This window comes from Mya arenaria, chromosome 10, assembly GCF_026914265.1.
Source record: "Mya arenaria isolate MELC-2E11 chromosome 10, ASM2691426v1".
NCBI classification, from domain to species: domain Eukaryota; kingdom Metazoa; phylum Mollusca; class Bivalvia; order Myida; family Myidae; genus Mya; species Mya arenaria.
Window position 1 is genome coordinate 5,401,163 of NC_069131.1, and position 19,677 is coordinate 5,420,839.

Genomic DNA, 19,677 nt, shown 5'->3' on the forward strand with positions numbered 1-19,677 from the left:
CCTCAACATTTGATCATTTAAATATTGCCACAGATATGTATTATAACACATGAAATGAAATACATATGTCATTACACCATCCAGTCAGCACTCATCCGATGCCTATTTTGACAATGAATCAATGGCAAACTTCAAGTCACAAATTTAGCAATATTTTTACTTAGTAAATTATTACAAAAGAATGCATTAACATTTATTAGCATGCTACTTACAAAATGATGTCAAAACTATGATGAAAGTATATTGATATACATAAACAATTTGAATGAAAATACAATGTCACCAGTGTGACGCAGAGTTTTTAGAAAAGTATCACAATTTCCAAAAACAACCACATTTCAAATTATAATTGACAATTCATATTTAGATTAAATTTGTTAAAAAGTGTACAATAATGTCAAGCTTTGTCATATTTATACAATAACTCAGATAAGTTGCACATATTTATATTCGAATGTGGAAGTATATACAATCAACCTATAAAATTTTAGCATAGCCGATATTTTGAAGAAGACGAAGACTTACATTGTCTTAAAATATGTTTACAAACCTAGAAAAACTCAAAAGTTCTATGAAAAAATAAACATAAATACTTAGAGTATATACAGTTGATGTTTTTTCAGTGTACTAAAACATAATATGCGAAATCCTTGGCGAAATCATGAACATTTTCACGGCATATTTTGTTATCAGCACGATTCGTCAATGGAGGGTAATGTGCAATGCGCATGTGCGGAACAGCATTTTCAGCCATAACAGCTTGTTTTTAATCCCTTTGTTTTTGGCCCCACGTATGCCGTAATTTTAGAAGGGTTTCATATGATGGTCATCTAACAGGGTGGTTTGAGGGATTGGATAGACAAAATAAAGAAAATTGAACAAGTAATATGTTGTTTCGCGTCTTTTTATCAATCACGTTTTGTTTCACTGTTTAATCTGATTTTCTCGGCATCATTTTCCTCGACAGGCATGATTTTGTTGATCCACGATAATGCACTGGTGATCCGGAAACAATCGTTTGCCTAACCTATTTTTCGAGATATGTTTCTTTGATCACATAACTACTAAAGTAAACGCTTAATACGTGTAAACGTGCAAGTGAATGCACTTGATTGCTGAATACATGCACGTATTTATTCGAGGGTGTATCTAATCGGTGAACGTTTATCAAATAATAGACAATACACATCTTGCATGGTCTTGTCGTGTGAACATTTCTTAATGAATCATTAAATTTCAATTATATCATTTTTATAAGAACACCTCGTTCGGAGACTAACTAAACTATTAAGTCAGTTGTATTACCTATTATATAAGTATGTGTGTCATTGCAATGTCTATATAATGTTCTTTGGTTGTCTAAATTTCTTATGAATATTTTAAGGTATCATCATAAAGGTTTAAGAGTTGCTTCCAAAATTTGAGTAATTGAAATAGTTGATAACACTAGAAAAGCAAGTGTATGTCTTACAGCCCCATATCGTGCGTGGGATGCTGCTTATTTGTCAGTTTATATGACGTTGATATTACACAGGATGTTAATTTAAACATTTACCACAAGCACTGTTTTAACAAACAATAAAATGTATTGTGCTCAATAGTGTCCCTTTTTGACTATATTTGTTAAAAAAACATAGATGATTTTATCATCATATTATTTATTTGCTGAAGTTGTTTAAAAATTTTACGTTTGGATCCCATGACCGAGTGGTAACCTTTCTATTTCATTTGTTGTATAATTACAATATAAAGAGAATATGACGTTGGTCGGTTGAACTAACCCAATGTGTCAATTCGATTAGTTTTATACAATCCTTACCACAACAGTGCGCATGCTGATGCATTAACAAGTATCTTACACAACCAATATTAAGGTTTTTTATTCAGTACAACACTCATTCAAAGCAAATGCATCACAAAGCCAAATGTAATCAATAGAAAATAGCAAAACAAAGCGGCAGTTAATAGGCGGTTTTACATTACTTATTACAATACCAGAGCCTGTCATTTGTGCGGAACCAGTCCTTGGCGTATTCGACACTGTGAACGTCCTGGGTAGTTATGAGCAATACAGAAAAGTATCTCATCTCTTCAATATAGATACATTTGTCCAAATTTCAATTAACGAAGGAACCTAATTACATGTTGAAGTAGTTCTTAAACATTCTATTAAGTTTATACAAAAAGAAAACACGCTCAGATATTTAGAATTAGAATAAAGCAGATGAATGCAGAAACGTGTATATAACTATAACACATCTTTGAATAGATAAAGCCGATCTGGTAGGGTCATAACTACAGCTTAACCAAATCCAAATAAGAAACGTTCATATGATGTACAAACGAAACAATTTGTTTGATTTTACACGTAAAATAGTAGTAGTAGTAGTAGTAGTAGTAGTAGTAATAGTAGTAGCAGCAGCAGCAGCAGCAGCACCACCACCACCACCAGCAGCACCAGCAGCAGCAGTAGCAGTAGCTGTAGTAATAGTAGTAGTAGTAGTAGTAGTAGTAGTAGTAGTAGTAGTAGTAGTAGTAGTAGTAGTGGTGGTGGTGGTGGTGGTGGTGGTGGTGGTGGTAGTAGAAGTAGTAGCAGTAGTAGTAGCAGTAGTAGTAGTAGTAGTAGTAGTAGTAGTAGTAGTAGTAGTAGTAGTAGTAGTAGTAGTAGTAGTAGTAGTAGTAGTAGTAGTAGTAGCAGCAGCAGCAGCAGCAGCAGTAGCAGCAGCAGCAGCAGCAGCAGCAGCAGCAGCAGCAGTAGCAGTAGTAGTAGTAGTAGTAGTAGTTAATATACGTGTAGATATAACTAGATTTGAAACAGTATGTTCAGAATTTTGAGTAGATACCATTTTAGCTGTCCCAGTTGGTAACGAGTTAATAAAAACAATTTTAGTTCAAGCATAAATGTGGGCTTACTGGGAGCGGTGACCCCAAATATCTGTTGGAATTATATATTCTAAATATAGCCGAGACAATTGTGTTGGCTGTTTGAACTTGGAATAATTATATTGTAGGAACCGCTGAAATTGAAGTGCCCCGAACTTTACACAATGGTATCCAATTTAAAAACAAACACAGACATATAAACAATTGACGACAAGATAACAAATCAAGATAGTTTAGTATTGTTTTCCAATCCACATTTAATTTATATATCTTCGCTGAAATTGGAGTATGTTTTGAACGAGCGGACGAACTCCAAAACACAATCATGGCAGAAGTCGAACTGTGCCTACAAATAGAATATATCAAAACACATTGGTTATATGCAGTAGAGTAAGCTATGACTCACCGTTCTTTGCATTGTTTGTAAAGGATATTAAGTTGAATATATCATATCGAACACTACTTAATTGTATCGGGGTTGTCATCGTTATTCCCTGCGAATACGTAGCTTATAGTAAGCTTACTATTTGCCAAAGAAAGAGGGTTTTAAAGAAGACCAAACATATATGTACATATATATTTAATTTAATTATGTTGACTCTTTCGTTAATGGGCATAATGTGCACTTGTATTAAGCTCAGATATATGTTAATTAAAACCAATTAAATGGTTAGCTAACCTGATTGGCCATTGCGTTGGGTCTCCTGGCTTTGACCCTCCTGACGGCATTTACCACACTGACCTCGTGCTCTACTACCATTTTCTCCAAGAGGAATGCCATAACACAGAACAACCCGCTCCTACTACCACCATCCCTGATAAATATAGCATATTAGATTGATTAAAGAGAATATAAGTTCAAACGAAATCATATTTGGTCCAAAATCCCGCAATCCAGATAGTAAAAAAAGGGTATAAAATCCAACGAGAACGCATGGGTTACAAAGCTTGAATTTGTACTACCTGCAGTGGACAAGAACAGGCCCATTGGACGATGCAATTTTGACATCTCTCAGAAATGCGACATAGTTAGCAGGGCTGCATGGAACATTTCCAGTCTGGTTCCAGTCTGTAAACTCAAAGTGTCGCAATGTGCTCTTGTCACCTTTACCCTGTAACAAAAACCAAAGCTTCAATCATATATGAAAGCATACTTTCATTAAACAAAATCAATAAAATACATTAAACTGTTCAATAAAAGCAAAGTAAGTTTCAAAACCACTCTTTGTTCTTGATGGCATTTTTACGCCAAAATTACTTTATTGTTTAAAACCCCCCACAGATAATCTTCTTACAAACGATGTAAATTCTGTTACATGTATAAAATTGATATTAAACTAACCTGTGTGCTTCCCTTGAACTCAATAGTTAGCCATTTCTGGATACTGTACTCGTTCGTGACCTTATCCCTCCCACATGAAATAGACAGTTGACCTTTCTTGAGTTCTTGATTGTCCGCTGGATAATATTCACCTATATCCTAGTGGAAATAATGTCAAGTTCTTTTTATTGTAATTCCGTTAATAAGGATTTGATTAAGGCTTGTGCAAAGAACATCTTTTACAGTAGGAGATAGTTGAAATTTATCATGTTCTTCCGCCTTGAAATGAAACAGCAGCAAGAGAGAACTTCATGTTATTTCATCGAGTCGACTCATTACAGACTTTTAACAAAATGACAGGAATATATATTTTCTTATTCGTACCTTTTTGCCGTCACTTTGCTCAAAGCTGACAATGCATGAACAATTTTCTTGGTATGCCAAAGTAAGGAAATCCTGTACAGTATTTGGCATTGGAGACTGTGCGACAATGTATTTCCGTTTCGCCTGAAACGCCTGCAACATAAATTGAATGTACGTCGATGGACAAACACGATACACGAACATATTACTGCAGTTAAAGGTATCGGTATGAATGTTTTGATTTTAGCAATCGGAATAGAATTTTCAAACGAAGGTTCTCATAACGTAAATACTTAGCCAATGTTAAATGTAAAAATGTTTGAACTTGATTATGTTCTTTGAAAATGTTGAATAATAATATTTATAAACCCTTACATGAACAAAGACAGCGTTGACATAGTCTGAATCTCCATGTCTTATTCCCAAATAAAGTCGAGGGCGGTATTCATCGCCTGAAAGTTATAACCCTTTTATTATATTCCTTTTGAGTTAACATAATTTTACATTTTGATAGCGCACTATTTCATTACCGAATGTCATCGCGCAGTTATACTGGTTATGGTATTAGGTCAGCAGAACTGAAGCGTTACGTATGGCTTGTTGATATATGTTGGGTATTTCATAAAGTGGGTTATGAGTACGCGATATTCTTTAGAAGCGTGCACCTGGAATATCTGCTTCACTTCTGTTCCTTCCTTTCTCAGTCTTGTTTCGTTCAATAGCAACGACTTCATCGTCAGTGTGAACGTGGGAAGTGTCCTTTATTTTCTACAAAGGAGAAATACTTCACACTGCCATTTCGTTTGTGTTATGAGCATATATATATATATATATATATATATAAAAATATGCATTCTGGGCATACTATGCATTTACATCTGTTTCAAAGAAACATATTACTCTTTCATTTTGAATATAACTGTCAATTTTAGCCTAATCGGTGGGACAGTTACTTTCGTTTGACTGTTTGTTTCTGGATAAATACACTTTAAATACCAAGTGAACATCGTTATGTTATTATCAGTTTACCACTACTTATTGACAGCACTGAATATTCATAAGTATACTCACTTTGGGCAAATGCAAAAGTACTTTCCGTTACCTTTAACTGCCTGATAAGATCGCCTTTGCTGGTCTCTATCATGTAGTCCTGAAACTGTTTTCCTGGTATCTGCTCACAGTTAAAAGTCAGGGTGTGAACCAGCAAGATGCAGAAACTCGTACTGTTCCTTAAATCAGGAAAAACACTGATATACTCATGGTTCGTTTGTGTGTGAATTGGTTCTATGGAAACGCATATCAGAAGTCAAGCATAAACATTGTGTAATTCCAATATGACATGTAAACGTAGAAAAACAAAATTGCAAGAAGAAAATAGACAACCGATAAGCCATTAAGGCTGCAAAGAGGACAGGAAATATCCAGCAATTATGCAATAGATATATCTTATAGACGTGCATAGCTGAGTTACAACTATATAGCACACAACTTTTAAGGTACGACAAAAAGTAAGAACGCAGTTTGTATTGATATTTTCTGAACCTTCATTTCTGCACTTCTCTATTACTTTTCACTCACGTTATGTTCTTTGTGCTTCAAGGATTCACATATCAACCTACCGCTGTCTGGACCATGGTTGGCCTGTTCTGTCTCATATTGATGATACATCCTGGAATTTCAACGGCCTTGTTCGAATTGCCTTCCTTTGTAAGAATATCTAACGCAATATATGTCCCTGTTCGACCGATTCCCGCACTAAAAGGAACATCCATATATGACATTTATCGATCATAACAAATGGTAAAAGGATATGCGTTATTAAGTAATTTATACAAATGTATTTTACACTCTATTATAAAGAGTGCTGAAAGCTGATATAAATCATTCTCGAGTCCGTTTGGAAACCAATACTGTGTGATCTGTGTCATATTTTATAGGCCAAGTAATGGTTCTGGTGGCGATCGAAAACAGGACCTCTTGTGTGAGAGGAGGACACCTTTATCACTAATTTTTACATGAGCTTTTTAAGCGACATGCAATAGAGCTTCAAATGTGTTTATTGCTGGTTCTGTTTCAACACGTACAAAGAAAACACTCACAGTATTTGTGATATCTTGCTCACTGTCTGACCTAATACTCGTGCACTTGAGAGCGATTTCAGTTCCCATAGTTCTGTGTTTTTCTTTGTAATTGTCCTTTGTAGCTTTACCAGTGTTGTAAAACATTCCCTTCAGGACAAATTCATTATAAGAACTTATAATTCATTATTTGCTTATATGCGACCAGCGTTGGTGGGACATCAACATGTACAGGGGCAATCAGTGAGTACCATCTTTCTTAACTGAATCCATGACGCTCTGGTCTTTGACGTTCATAACATGACAATTGCTCTTGAATATGCAATAAAAAAATCTCACACTTGCAATTACACGCAAACCCCGCGAGCTCGAACTAGCTTGGCTCGCATTCCTCGTTGGCACGAACTGGTACAAAGTGAGAACATATCTATATGCTTGGAATGCTCTGTAACGCTCTCAAATAGTACTTTTATAACAGGTGCAAAGGTTTAAAAAATGAACAATAAATAATCTACACCTGCAATGGACCAGTGTTAGACCTCCGGGATGAGCAGGAGAATTGAGCACTCTATGTCGGAACTCAATCAGCGCTGTGACGTCCTCTGGGATTCCCCTATCCGGCCAGGCCGTGAAGTGGAGGTGGTGCAGCTGCCTCTCAGATTCTCCCTGAAATAGTTTTTATTATGTTTTCTAGTTGATGGTCTTTGCCCCGATTATAAATAAATCATACTTGCATGTGGTATTTTGACACAAGTCAGATATTCCTATTTGTGAAATAACCTGCTTTTTGTGGACTCCATATTGTCATAATACTTTACGGAGCACCCCTCCGCTCCCGTCCTCCCTGTCTCTCTCTCTCTCTCTCTCTCTCTCTCTCTCTCTCTCTCTCTCTCTCTGTTTTCTGGTTTAATAATTACGGGCGTTCGCTTTACGCTGATTTCCATAGCATTTCGTTGTAACGCCATGAATCTGCTTTAATGAGATTGTCAAGATTGGTACATAGTTATGAATTGTATATACCTCAAACAATTGATCGTTGTTAGTGTACTTTAGTTGATGCCATGAAGCCATGATGCCGTAGTCAAGGGAAAGGCATATTGCTATCAAGTTTTAATTGATATAGGTCTTTACAATCTTATACATCACATACACCCTGACCGACCAAATTACCTGACTCCTTTTTGTTTATAAAAACTCCATTAAGTTGATTTTAACAATCTTTACATTTATGTATACTCCAAACAGAAGCATATAATTTAACTTCGTTCTTGACAGCCTTGATCCTTCTACAAAGAAAAAGTTTATGTAGAATGGTGTTGTGTAATATGTATTATTTATTTAATGCTTTATCTAGTTCACTTCTTTCTTAAGTTCGTATCAATTGTGGAAGTTTTAAAACAGCTACTCATAAGGAAGCATATAACGAGTAAAACCTGGTTATCTTTCCTTCTAAGGTTTAAACTGATATTAATATTAATAAGCAGAATCATTGGGTGCATCGATTTAAAAATGTATTATTAATACGTAAATGGAAAGAAAATACACATTTTATCGCTTCACTCTCAACTTAACGCAGGAGGATAAAAGCATTCTTCAATCAGTGTCTGTCGCTCCGTAAATCTTTAATGTTTATTCCGGTAGCGTGAAGTCAAAATAAACATTAGCATTCACGATCGCTTTAAGTTTAGTATTGCTTACTGTTTAAACTTCCGTGTATTTTGCCTATATTTCATTTAAACCTTGTCAAACTGTTAAGTTGAATGGTTATGACGTTAAAGTAATTGAACTATGTTTAAACATATCTGAATCATTGATTGATTTGATGGCTACGATTATGTGTCTTAAAATTTAAATTGGTCGTCTAAGCACACTGGTTAATATAGAAAAGACATAAGGTACACCATGGCTTAAATCTTTCATTTGCTAAAGAAAGTGTGTGGACGCAGCCCGAAAGTACCTTTTCATTGGTCAACAAATAATTGCTTACACTAAATTAATATTCTAATTCGAGTACCGAATTTTGATTCAGTTGCGTCAACGGAACTTTTATGTCATACTTCCTCGCTCTGACAGGTGCCCTTGACCGCGCTGTAGTTGACCGTAATATTTCAATTATTGTTAAGGTATGTTTTGTTTCATTAATTACCAATGTATTTTAAGAAATTTTCATAAGATACCGAGGTCATTGCTTTTAAACATTGTCCTTTAAGAGATGGACGATACTGTAGTGTGTTATTATACACAGGCACTGACATTTAGGGTTGCGGGTGTAATTTATTTAACCAAATTCTAATCGAATCGAGTACATATGTCAGTTGTCACTGTATGTTATAATTCGGTCAACTACCAAACTAAAAATAAATCTATATACAAATTAATGTGTGTTACCTTTGCAAAAAAAGTAATTGAGCAAAGGACTTTAAACGAAAATATGTAATGCTTTATATAGTATTGCTTGCACAGAAAAGGTAATGAATATTCTTCCATACAATTGCAATATTTTTGTGTTCTTTTGTGCTTATTCGTACAGCGTGAAGTGAGAATAATCATCAGCATTTACGGACGCTTTACATTTAGTTTTGAGTACTATTTAATCTTCCGGGTATTTTGCCTAATTTTCTCAAGTTATGGTGAATGTTTGTACAGTCAAGTGTTTGAATTGGAAAGTACATACATCCGACTCACTGATGTATGATAATGCATATGATAATAGTTGTTAAGATTCAAGTTCGTTAATAAGGAACAATATTTCATTCAGAAAAAATATATATGCATGGAAAACAAATATTTCAAATGCAGTCGCGGCAAAATGTTCTTATATTTCTTTTAATATATATGCAAAAAGCTACAGAAACATGCTCAGTAGCAAAAAGTTTAAACATAAACCCGGTTAAGTCACATGTGAAAACAATGCTTGATTTAGCTTGATTTAGGTACGCATTGAAATTTATATAAAATATATATAAAACAAATATTGTGTATGTCATAATAAATTTATGTTACAACAACATTGAAATACGCTTACATCATTTAGGAACAGCAATCTTCTCGTAAACTCTGCATACTCATCCTCGCTCTGACAGGTGACCTTCACCCCGCTGTAGGTTAAAGTGGTCCCAACATTGGGCCAGTACTGCTCGCATTTCTCCTTCTGAATGGTATGAAACAGGATTTAGATACCAATTATAAAATCTGTTTAAAATGGTGTTGTGTTGCCGTGTGTTATAATGTGATACTTTCAAAATCCAAACATTTTAGCGATTGCACTAATCGAATTTGACTAACAACTACTTGTATTTCGATGTCTGTTTATTTTAATGGTAGCAATGCAAATGTGCTATAAATTATAAATGACACTAACCGTTTTCAATTTATTGATAGTTTTCGAAATATTGGTGTATTTGAATATTTTAATTAAGGTTTTCCGTTTCATATACGTGTTCATATACCCGCGGGGATTAGTTTGGCAATAGTTTTTTTATACCCCTTCCTCCATTAGGTTGGTAACCATGACAATTTTCTCCACTTTCTGTTGCCAAATCATATTCCAGAACATGCCAAAATCTCCCATCTGTTTTGACATTGGACCTGGGGATAAAAAATCACCATAAAAACCGTAAGACTTGTGTTCAGTATGTTGTATATTGAATTCATGCATGCATATCATTGGTGTATTTCGTACTTTTATCTCTTTAAAGAAAGAGTGCTATAAAGTAGTCCGTCTTATTCAAAGAAATGGTACGCAGGTTACTGATTTGCAATGTTCCAGTACAATCAATTACGGCTGGATCAGTGCTAACAAAAAACGAAGGTTTCATTGACATGTAATTTCTAAACCATGTATGTGTAATGTAGTGTCTTACCAAGCGAAGCAATGTACGCATTTCTCTCATCGAATCCCTGCAAATAGAGTATCGTTTGTTTGTAAATTTTTAAAATTTCAGTTCATCACTACTTCAAAATACAAATATTTTAGTGAGCAAACTTTTAATCTTGTTTGAATATTTATTTACATACATCGATATAATTTGCATTGATGTAATCGGTATCAAAACCAGTCACTTTGACTCTTGTGGCATCATCTGGAAACACAATTAACATCGTATTACTATATACAGATGAGGTTCACAGAGCAACTGTGTATTCTTGATTACAGTTAAAAAAATAACGAATTTAAAAAAAACAACAACTACAGTATACTATATGTTAATTAGTATGAAATAAACATGTATCTGTGTATTTCGATAATCTGGCTTCAATAGTATTGTTACATGCATATAATCCCTTGTATCTGTTCTTCGCCCTGTTTTGTGGTAATTTGGCAGCGGCACAGCTCCTTGTGAGGCCGTCAGAGAATTTCTGCAGGAAAAACGGGGCAAATCAGCACAACAAAATTCGTGTCATGGTGAATATAATTTAAAAAGATTTTACAGCATTTAAAGGTATTAAATTTTGTTTAACTAGCGTAACTTATTTGGAGTATGACACTTGCAAAAATAAATGCCATTTTTAATGCTTTATATAATGTATAAATATGTAATGTACTAATATGTACATCGAATTCCTCCTCATAGTAATCCAGAGTCTTTCCAGCCACAAAAGCCGCCAATTCCTCCACTTTCACTTTCCGTTTCTCTATGTCCTGTATTCCGATGTAGTAAACGTTCTCCTCAACCTTCTTGGTCAGTTTCCTTTTCTGGGACCTACTCTCTTCGTCGAAATCTGTTATGTATTGATTTGTGGCTATATTTCAATGTGGTGTTGTCCGATTCATTTAAACAGTCACAGGTGCATGCACGAATGGTCACACGGACAATGAAACTGTCAAATGTGCATCATTACACGAGAAATAAAACTGTCACATATGCATTATTACACCGGCCATTTAACTGTCACTTGTGCATACTTACAGTGGCAATAAAACTGTCGCAGGTGCATAATTATACGGACAATTGAACTGCCACAGGTGCATTATTACGTGGGGGGGGGGGCAATGAAACTGTCACTGGTGAATATACGGGCGACAGTACTTTTACATGTACATAATTAAACGGTCAATGAGTTTGTCACATATGCTTTATTTTACGGGCAATGCAACTTAAGGCATATGCATTATTACACGGGTTATGAAACTACTTCATGTGCATTATTGCACGGGCAATAAAACAGTCACAGGTGCATGGTTACAAGAGCAAAGAAACTTTCATAGGTACATACTTACACGGGTAATGAAACTGCCAAAGGTACAAAACTGAACTGGTAATATAACTGTCACATGTGCATGACTACAAAGGCAGTTAAACGGTCACTAGTCATAAATATACGAGTGATGAACTGTCTCATATGTATTATTACACCGACAATTGAACTGTCACAGTTGCATAATTACACCAGCAATGTAACTGTAACATGTGTATAATCAAAACGGCAATTGAACCGTCACATGTGCATAATTACACGGACAATGAAACTGTCACAGATGCATTATTACCCTAGCAATAAAATTGTCATACAAGCATTAAGACAAAAAAACACACAATGGAACTGCCACTGGTGCAGAACTAAAATGGGGCAATGGAACTGTCTTAGGTGCATTTTTACACGGGTAATTCAACTGTCTAAGGTGCATAATTACAAGGGACAATTCAACTGTCTTAGGTACATTATTAAACGGGCAATTGAACTGTCTCAGGTGCAAAATGACAAGGGGTAAAGAAACTGTCTTAGGTGCATATATACACGTGCAATGAAATTGTTACACGTGCAGTATTATTCGGGCAAAGGAACTGTCTAAGGTGTATTATTACACGGGCAATTTAACTGCCACAGGTGCATTATTACACGGGCAACGGAACTGTCACACTTACATTATTACACAAGTAAAATGGAACAGTCACTGGTGCATATTTACACGGGACTGTTATAGGTGCATAATTACACTGTCAATGAAACTGTTACTGGTGTATAATTACACTGGCAATGAAACCTTAACATATGCATTATTACACGGACAATGAAACTGTTACTGGTCCATTATTACACTGGCATTGGAACTGTCACGTGTGCATAACTATAAGGGCAATAAAACTGTTACTGGTGCATAATAAAATGACAATTGAATTGCCATAGGTACATTATAACACGGGAAAATTAACTGTCAGATGTGCATAATTACACGGGCAATGAAACAGTAACTGGTGCATAATTACATTGGCAATGCTACTGTCACAGTTGTATGATTATACTGGCAATGAAACTGTTATAGTAGATAATTACACGGAAACTGCCGCAGTAGCATAGTTTTCCTGGAAACGCAATCGACATAGGCAGTGCAACTGTAACAGGTGCATAATTACACCGGCAATGTAACCGTTACAGGTGCATAATTACATGATCAATGGAACCGTTAGGGGTGCATAACTACACCGGCAATGTAACCGTTACAGGTGCATAATTACATGATCAATGGAACCGTTACAGGTGCATAACTACACCGGCAATGTAACCGTTACAGGTGCATAATTACATGATCAATGGAACCGTTACAGGTGCATAACTACACCGGCAATGTAACCGTTACAGGTGCATAATTACATGATCAATGGAACCGTTACAGGTGCAAACTTACAGGCAAATGAAACTGTCACAGGTGCACAATTACATAAAGATAGCAAGTGCACTGGCGGTGACAGTATGTACCTTTGACAGTTTAAATAAATCGACAAATGTCTTTTCAATTTCGGTAGTTTACATACAGCTGAACTCCAGCACAATATTTAACTTTGAACATACAATATAAGGCGTTAGATGCCAACAATACATTTCTATATTTATTCGGAAATATCAGCCTTTTTAAAATAGGAAACCAACTAGTAGTCGAAATTATAAAAATAAACCCCGTTCAATGGCACAGAGAAACGCCAATCACATAAAACAAAATATCATGTAAAATATGATTCAAACTAACCAATTTCTAGATCCTCATCATCCGGTGCTGTTTCAAAACCACCACCGATTATTATTGTATCCGACACGTGGTTGTAACTAGCATTTGATGTTCCTAATGAAGGGGCAGTTGCTGCTTTCGTGGAACCTTTCTCCCCTGAAATAACCGTATAACGATGTATCATAAAGATCATATAGAATGCTCGTTCGTTTTACATTTTTGTTATTTATTTATTCATCATAATTGTAGCGATTAAAACGTATTCTTTCAGCCTTTTCCAATTTAATCGAACACCATTAACAAAGAAAAGATAAGAACAATGGAATTGTTATTTCCTATATGTATGGTTTGTACACACGTATTTATGTTCAATTAGACAATTCCACAAAAGTCAGATTTTCAATGTGCTCAATCAGAAAAGTAAGGCAATTATCCTTAAGTGCTGCCTTTTCATTTGACCAACAGACATGGCTCTTGCACGCAGCCCACCGTCTTGCGATGGTTGAAATTTGTGGCAAGTTATACTAAAACCCCTCTAATGTACACACTTGGTTAACGCCATCGCGGCCACCCTTCCACACAACCGCTCTACGACAAATGTTATGACCTTGATTTACCTACCCAAGGCAGACATGGTTAAAAAAGTTAGATCAATAATATTAAGGGCGCACCATTTAGACTGATGCCATTTTTTTTTAAAAACATTATCATTCTTAACTCATTTGACTTAAATGATACTACCCCCGCCTTCCAAAAAAACCCATTTAACTTGTGTACAGTTCATTTTTACATCTGTACACACCTCATAAACCTTTTTGTATCGATCATTTAGTTAAACATGGCTAAATGTAAAGTAAATATATATTTACCTCCATGCAATGGCTCTATTGTGTGGTATTCATGATCAATTTCTTCAATTCGATCTTCATATGGCTTTCTATTTCTTCTAAATACAAATCGTTAAACTAATCACTACATAGTGAATCGAAGAAATAAAGTTAATTTCAATGATCGTCCGATCATTCTGCTAGTATACATGGTTTCACAGTAAATACTCGAGTTCACTTCTAAGTGAAGAACATATTTCAGAGCTACAAAATGAAATACACTTCCATTACCAATGATGTAAACTGAGTTTTAAATATTTACATGATATACAACTTAAGCACCTCTAGAACACCTCACCTCATTTTCAGGACAACAAAAACCAAAACGACGACCAAAGCCAACATAATCACTCCTCCCACACCTACTCCAATAGCAATGGCAGAGGTTCCTGGTTGTTCCGACATATGTTCATCACTTTTTTCGTTTTCCAATTCAGCTTCTAAAATACATTCAAACAGAAACTCACTTATCTTTTGGTACTTCTAAATGCTAGACTATATATCATATTAAATCGTTTAAACATCATGGCGGAAACTACAGGGACAATCCCAGGACCATAGCTGAAAACAAATGGAAAACAATATTTAAGCATATTCTCGTTATAACATTGTTATTTACCAATCTACTAATCTTCTGATATGCAACAAACAAATGAAAACTTACTCATTGAACAGGTATCGCCAATGAAGCCCTCAATACATCCGCTGCTGCACTTTCCTGTCGAGTCGCATTTTGAATCTGTTGTGGAATTGGCACAATTCTTAGAGCAGACATAGTCACATGTTGACCCATAATAATTAGGTAAACATCCAGTTGTGCAGTGACCGTTTATTTGTGAACACATTTGATCCTTGCAATTGGCATTGCATGACACATTACAAAGCTGTCCGAAGAAAGAGTCTTTGCATTTAGTGCATGATGCATTATCTGAACAACTTAAGCAGTTTGCAGGACAATTAAAGGTACATGATCCGTCATCCTGATTGCAGTTTGGAGTACATTTAGAAGTACATGTTAAGTTACAAAATGAGCCATAGAAACCTTGGTAGCACTTGTAGCATTCTCCGTTTTGTTTGCAATCATTATCATCACAATAATAACACTGTTGCTCACAGTTTGAACCGTAATTTGTCTTTGAACATGCATAACAAACGCCTGACGACTGGACACAACCCCCATTACAATTATTTGGACACTTGTAATCACATTTTGATCCGAACCAGCCAACAGTGCAGCCATTGCAGCGATCCTTGTTAACACATGATGTGCATGCATCTGGACACGTCGTAGCGATACAGTCACCCGTTATTATGTCACAGCCAGTCTTGTTGTTGCATTGACATACATTTTGAAAGGTTTTTCCAAATTTTCCAGACGGGCATACAGTGCAAGAAGAACCGTTAGTACATTCTTTACATGCCGAATAACATTTTGCATTACAAGTTGGTAAATAATGTCCGGCTGTACAATTGCAGTGACCATTGTCCAAGCATGTGTTACCCAAGCAGTCCTGTGAACATTGACCTTTGCATTCAGATCCATAAAATCCTTGTATGCATGTACATGACCCGTCCTTAAAATTACATTTACCATCATTACAACCAGCTCCACAGTCTTCGTTACACTTTGATCCCCATTTTCCAGGGATGCATTCGTCACATTGAAACGTATTGCTACAGCGTAAACAGTTAAGCCCAACGGTGGTACATGGAACACAGCCTCGGTTAAAGAAGAACTCTGATGAGTTGCAGTGGTACACGATATCATTTCCTGTCCAATATATATGCAAAAAGCTACAGAAACATGCTCAGTAGCAAAAAGTTTAAACATAAACTCGGTTTAGTGGCAATGGGCAACGCCAAAGACATAGAACACAAACTCACAAACAAGAAACATACAACAGCACATAACTCTACAAACAGCACAGTGTATATATATATATATATATATATATATATATATATATATATATATATATATATATATATATATATATATATATATATATATATATATATATATATATATATATATATATATATAATTGGTATGTTTATCAAGAATTGTTAAGAACCGCCTTGGAACGGTCAGTAAAATGTAAATTTACTGGGGGTTTAAACCAGTTTATGTGCACAAACCTCACTCTTATCCCAACAATTCTTAATAAAGATAAAACGCAAAACACCCTGTACACGATTCAGGACACTGGTTACCTTCGAGTGAAAAAAAAAGTATCAGTAGTATCAAACCTTTGTGCACACAGCTAATATATGCAACATTCCCAATGGGCAATCTTGATGAATACAAGTCATATTTATTTTAAAGTCATAATAACATAAACAAATATGAATATGCACGGTTTTGTATGCGTTTCAAAGACATTTCAAACATACATTGAAAGAACATCTATTGCATTTGTCAAGAGTTTTTTGTATCTCTGTCATCAATATTATGGTATTTATAACACTCGACTAAAATGTACATGATAAAATCAGTCCCGGTTCTATAGTCTGAAATTAATTAATACTTATAACTATGTTTGGATATACATAGTTTTACCATAGAACGCAGAATTGGTCAGAGATGATGAATCACATTATGTTTTTTATATAATGATTTATATCATAAACACCGCCTTTAAAAAAACTAGTGAAATACCATTTGAAGTTATAAACAAAAAGCGTAAGCAGTGAGGGCCCTATATGTCATTTTATTTTTTTCAGTTCTCTGCATTTATGATATTCACAGAATATCACATTCGTGCTCGATTAACAGTATTATGTTCAACTTGTTTAATCAATTCCGTTTTGAATAAGTGTTTATGTAATATCCTCTTATATACATAGCAGGAATGGGTCGCCATATTAAGTAATTTTAAAGAGTTATACATAATAAACAACTTTAATTTTAACCCATTAAACAGTAGTAATAAAACACGACACAGAAATCGAAATTATTTGCTGTTAAAACAACTGTTATAACAAGTTACCCAGCGGACCTGAATTATTTTTGTAAAGAAACAAAGTTCTGCTCTTCAATTTAAGAGTTTGGGCACTCAATAACTTTCGCGAAAACCATGTTATGATGTTTTGAATGTATTAATTCTTTATAATCACTTCTCAAACGACTTTATACAAAACTTATGTAGAAGAAAGAAAACCCCTTACCACCAGACATGCAAATATCCACAGTAAGGTGTAATGTAAAATTAAAAAACACAGTCCATTTAATGAGATTCATGTTTGAAAGAACACACAGTATATAAGCACATTGATAAAACATCCATTAGTTATTGAAGTCAACTCGAAGGTCCTTAACACGTAGAGAGAGTTAAACCAGGAAGTTAGGCCGTAACTTGTAAATTTTCCATGCTACACTGAATACTGGATAAGCTTAAATGAACAAAGGTTCGATACGTATAATAGGGATAATCTACTACAAACTACTTATACATACTTGTTTAACTTGCATAAAGGATTTTATCTGATACAACTCTATTTTAACTTACCGTGATTAGGCGATTCTATATATTATATCCTAGATAGAAGTCCTTCTTTTTACATACTACCATGGTACATATGACTCTCTGCCAGTGCATATTCAATGGCTTCCTTGTCAATATTTTTGATATTGTATAATGAAAGCTTGTGATAAATCATGAACATACTTCACCATTCCATTACAAGTAATCAAAAAATGTTCAATTTCATTACATGATAGCTATAAGGTTAATCGCTGCGCAAAGAAAATAACTACCCAAAAATAATGGCCCATGATTTATGGTACGTTTTCACAACAACGCACGGAATGGAGACGGAACACTTGTGTGTACGAATGGTGTTCTATATGCAATGCCCCAGTATTAAGGTCAACTGATTACATTATATTATATTGACACCTACACAAGGGTTAGGGCAAACATGTAATATAATTCCCATGCTATAAGCTGTTTAAGATAGGTCAACAAGGATATTTTATTACACAGATATTTCAATTCAAATGACACAAAGACACTGATTGATGGATGGCTTTATGTTCTTTTGCATAAAAGATTTATTGCTTCAGAACTTTTATATTTGTCAGGAACAAATGCCAGTCACATCCATCGACAAGAACATATTTTGAATTTTAACTAAAACACGAAAATTTAAAAACATCTACCTTTTTAATCACAATTGTATCAATTTCCGCGTAGGATGGAAGACTGAATATTTAACCGCTTTAAGGGAGCACCTGCGTGTTTCCGGCAAAAACCAGCAGAGGATCAAGGTTGAGGACGTTGTCCAGGTCCATAACGAGACACCGAGGTCCTCATGGAAACTAGCAGTTATGGAGGAGACCATTACCGGAAACGATGGGTTGGTTCGTGCAGCGCGGTTTCGGACACAAAATAGACATCACACTACCCGCCCTATCGTAAAACTGTATCCTCTAGAAGAGCTGTGTGACACCGTCAGTGAAAGAGACTTATATCATTCGCCGCCCCGGAGTGTCATGAATTGTTTTTGTATAACATTACGCGCGAACGTAACGTCGCGGCGTTAGGACTTAACGTCGATGTCATTTCCGTTGGTTTATATATATATATATATATATGATAGTTGAGTATAAGGATCGAACCTGACACGACGTGTTATTTATTTACTAAGTCTTACAAAGACAGGTATTTTAAAGGTGTCATCTTACTGATAAATTAAAACTGGGAAGTCTTGAGTAGAGCTTGCTTACCATTTCTGGTCATATTGCGACCTTAAAAATCTTTGTAGCCTTTGCACACAAGTCCTGAAACATATCAGAATCAAACAAAATGTGTTCAACATTTATATCAACCTCTGTCCAAACTACGAAATAACACATTTCACTTTTTGTAACTCCCATTTGTGTCTGTACCTGGTAGTAGTACTTATGTTTTGTGTCCAGACGCAAATGTCCATCCTCACATCTCACTAAATAATCGCACTCTTCAGTATGTTTATCTCTCAATGAATATGGACACTTGACCTCAACACAGCTTCTTCCACAGCAGTCACATGCGATGACTCCATCAGGGGATGCTGCTACATGGGGTAAATCAGTTGAAATACACAAATCACTGTCTTCAAGCTCTACATTTTCATGTGCACCAATAAGTATATTCAACAGTGTTGAGCGGGCTACTTTTTCCTTTGAAAGACCCTACCTTGTGGCCAAGTTTAATA

General features: G+C 35.3%; 2 protein-coding genes across 2 annotated transcripts; both read right to left on the bottom strand.

The window, feature by feature from the left end:
• Positions 1-1,979: 1,979 nt before the first annotated feature.
• Positions 1,980-5,301, bottom strand: LOC128206009 (receptor-type tyrosine-protein phosphatase S-like). The gene is made up of 6 exons (XM_052908128.1): positions 5,233-5,301; positions 4,589-4,720; positions 4,226-4,363; positions 3,847-3,995; positions 3,563-3,698; positions 1,980-2,051 (listed from the first exon to the last, which is right to left on the bottom strand). Exons 1-6 carry the CDS (start codon positions 5,299-5,301, stop codon positions 1,980-1,982), a joined length of 696 nt encoding a protein of 231 aa, XP_052764088.1.
• A 368-nt stretch (positions 5,302-5,669) lies between these two features.
• On the bottom strand, positions 5,670-17,781 carry LOC128206315 (receptor-type tyrosine-protein phosphatase mu-like). The gene is made up of 14 exons (XM_052908691.1): positions 17,647-17,781; positions 15,143-16,249; positions 14,777-14,918; positions 14,461-14,537; positions 13,613-13,747; positions 11,201-11,367; positions 10,917-11,004; positions 10,663-10,727; positions 10,509-10,545; positions 10,130-10,233; positions 9,671-9,796; positions 7,163-7,311; positions 6,187-6,322; positions 5,670-5,796 (listed from the first exon to the last, which is right to left on the bottom strand). Exons 1-14 carry the CDS (start codon positions 17,759-17,761, stop codon positions 5,749-5,751), a joined length of 2,496 nt encoding a protein of 831 aa, XP_052764651.1. The 5' UTR covers positions 17,762-17,781; the 3' UTR covers positions 5,670-5,748.
• Positions 17,782-19,677: the final 1,896 nt, after the last annotated feature.

Coding starts and splice junctions, on each gene's coding strand:
- LOC128206009 (XM_052908128.1), bottom strand. CDS start 5,301: ATGAAGTCGTTGCTATTGAACGAAACAAGACTGAGAAAGGAAGGAACA. Junction 4,721..5,232: donor AAGTGAAGCAGATATTCCAG/GTGCACGCTTCT, acceptor TTTATGTTGCAG/GCGTTTCAGGCGAAACGGAA. Junction 4,364..4,588: donor AGCAAAGTGACGGCAAAAAG/GTACGAATAAGA, acceptor TATTTCCACTAG/GATATAGGTGAATATTATCC.
- LOC128206315 (XM_052908691.1), bottom strand. CDS start 17,761: ATGTTTTATCAATGTGCTTATATACTGTGTGTTCTTTCAAACATGAAT. Junction 10,234..10,508: donor TGCGTACATTGCTTCGCTTG/GTAAGACACTAC, acceptor TTTTATCCCCAG/GTCCAATGTCAAAACAGATG. Junction 9,797..10,129: donor CCAACCTAATGGAGGAAGGG/GTATAAAAAAAC, acceptor CATACCATTCAG/AAGGAGAAATGCGAGCAGTA.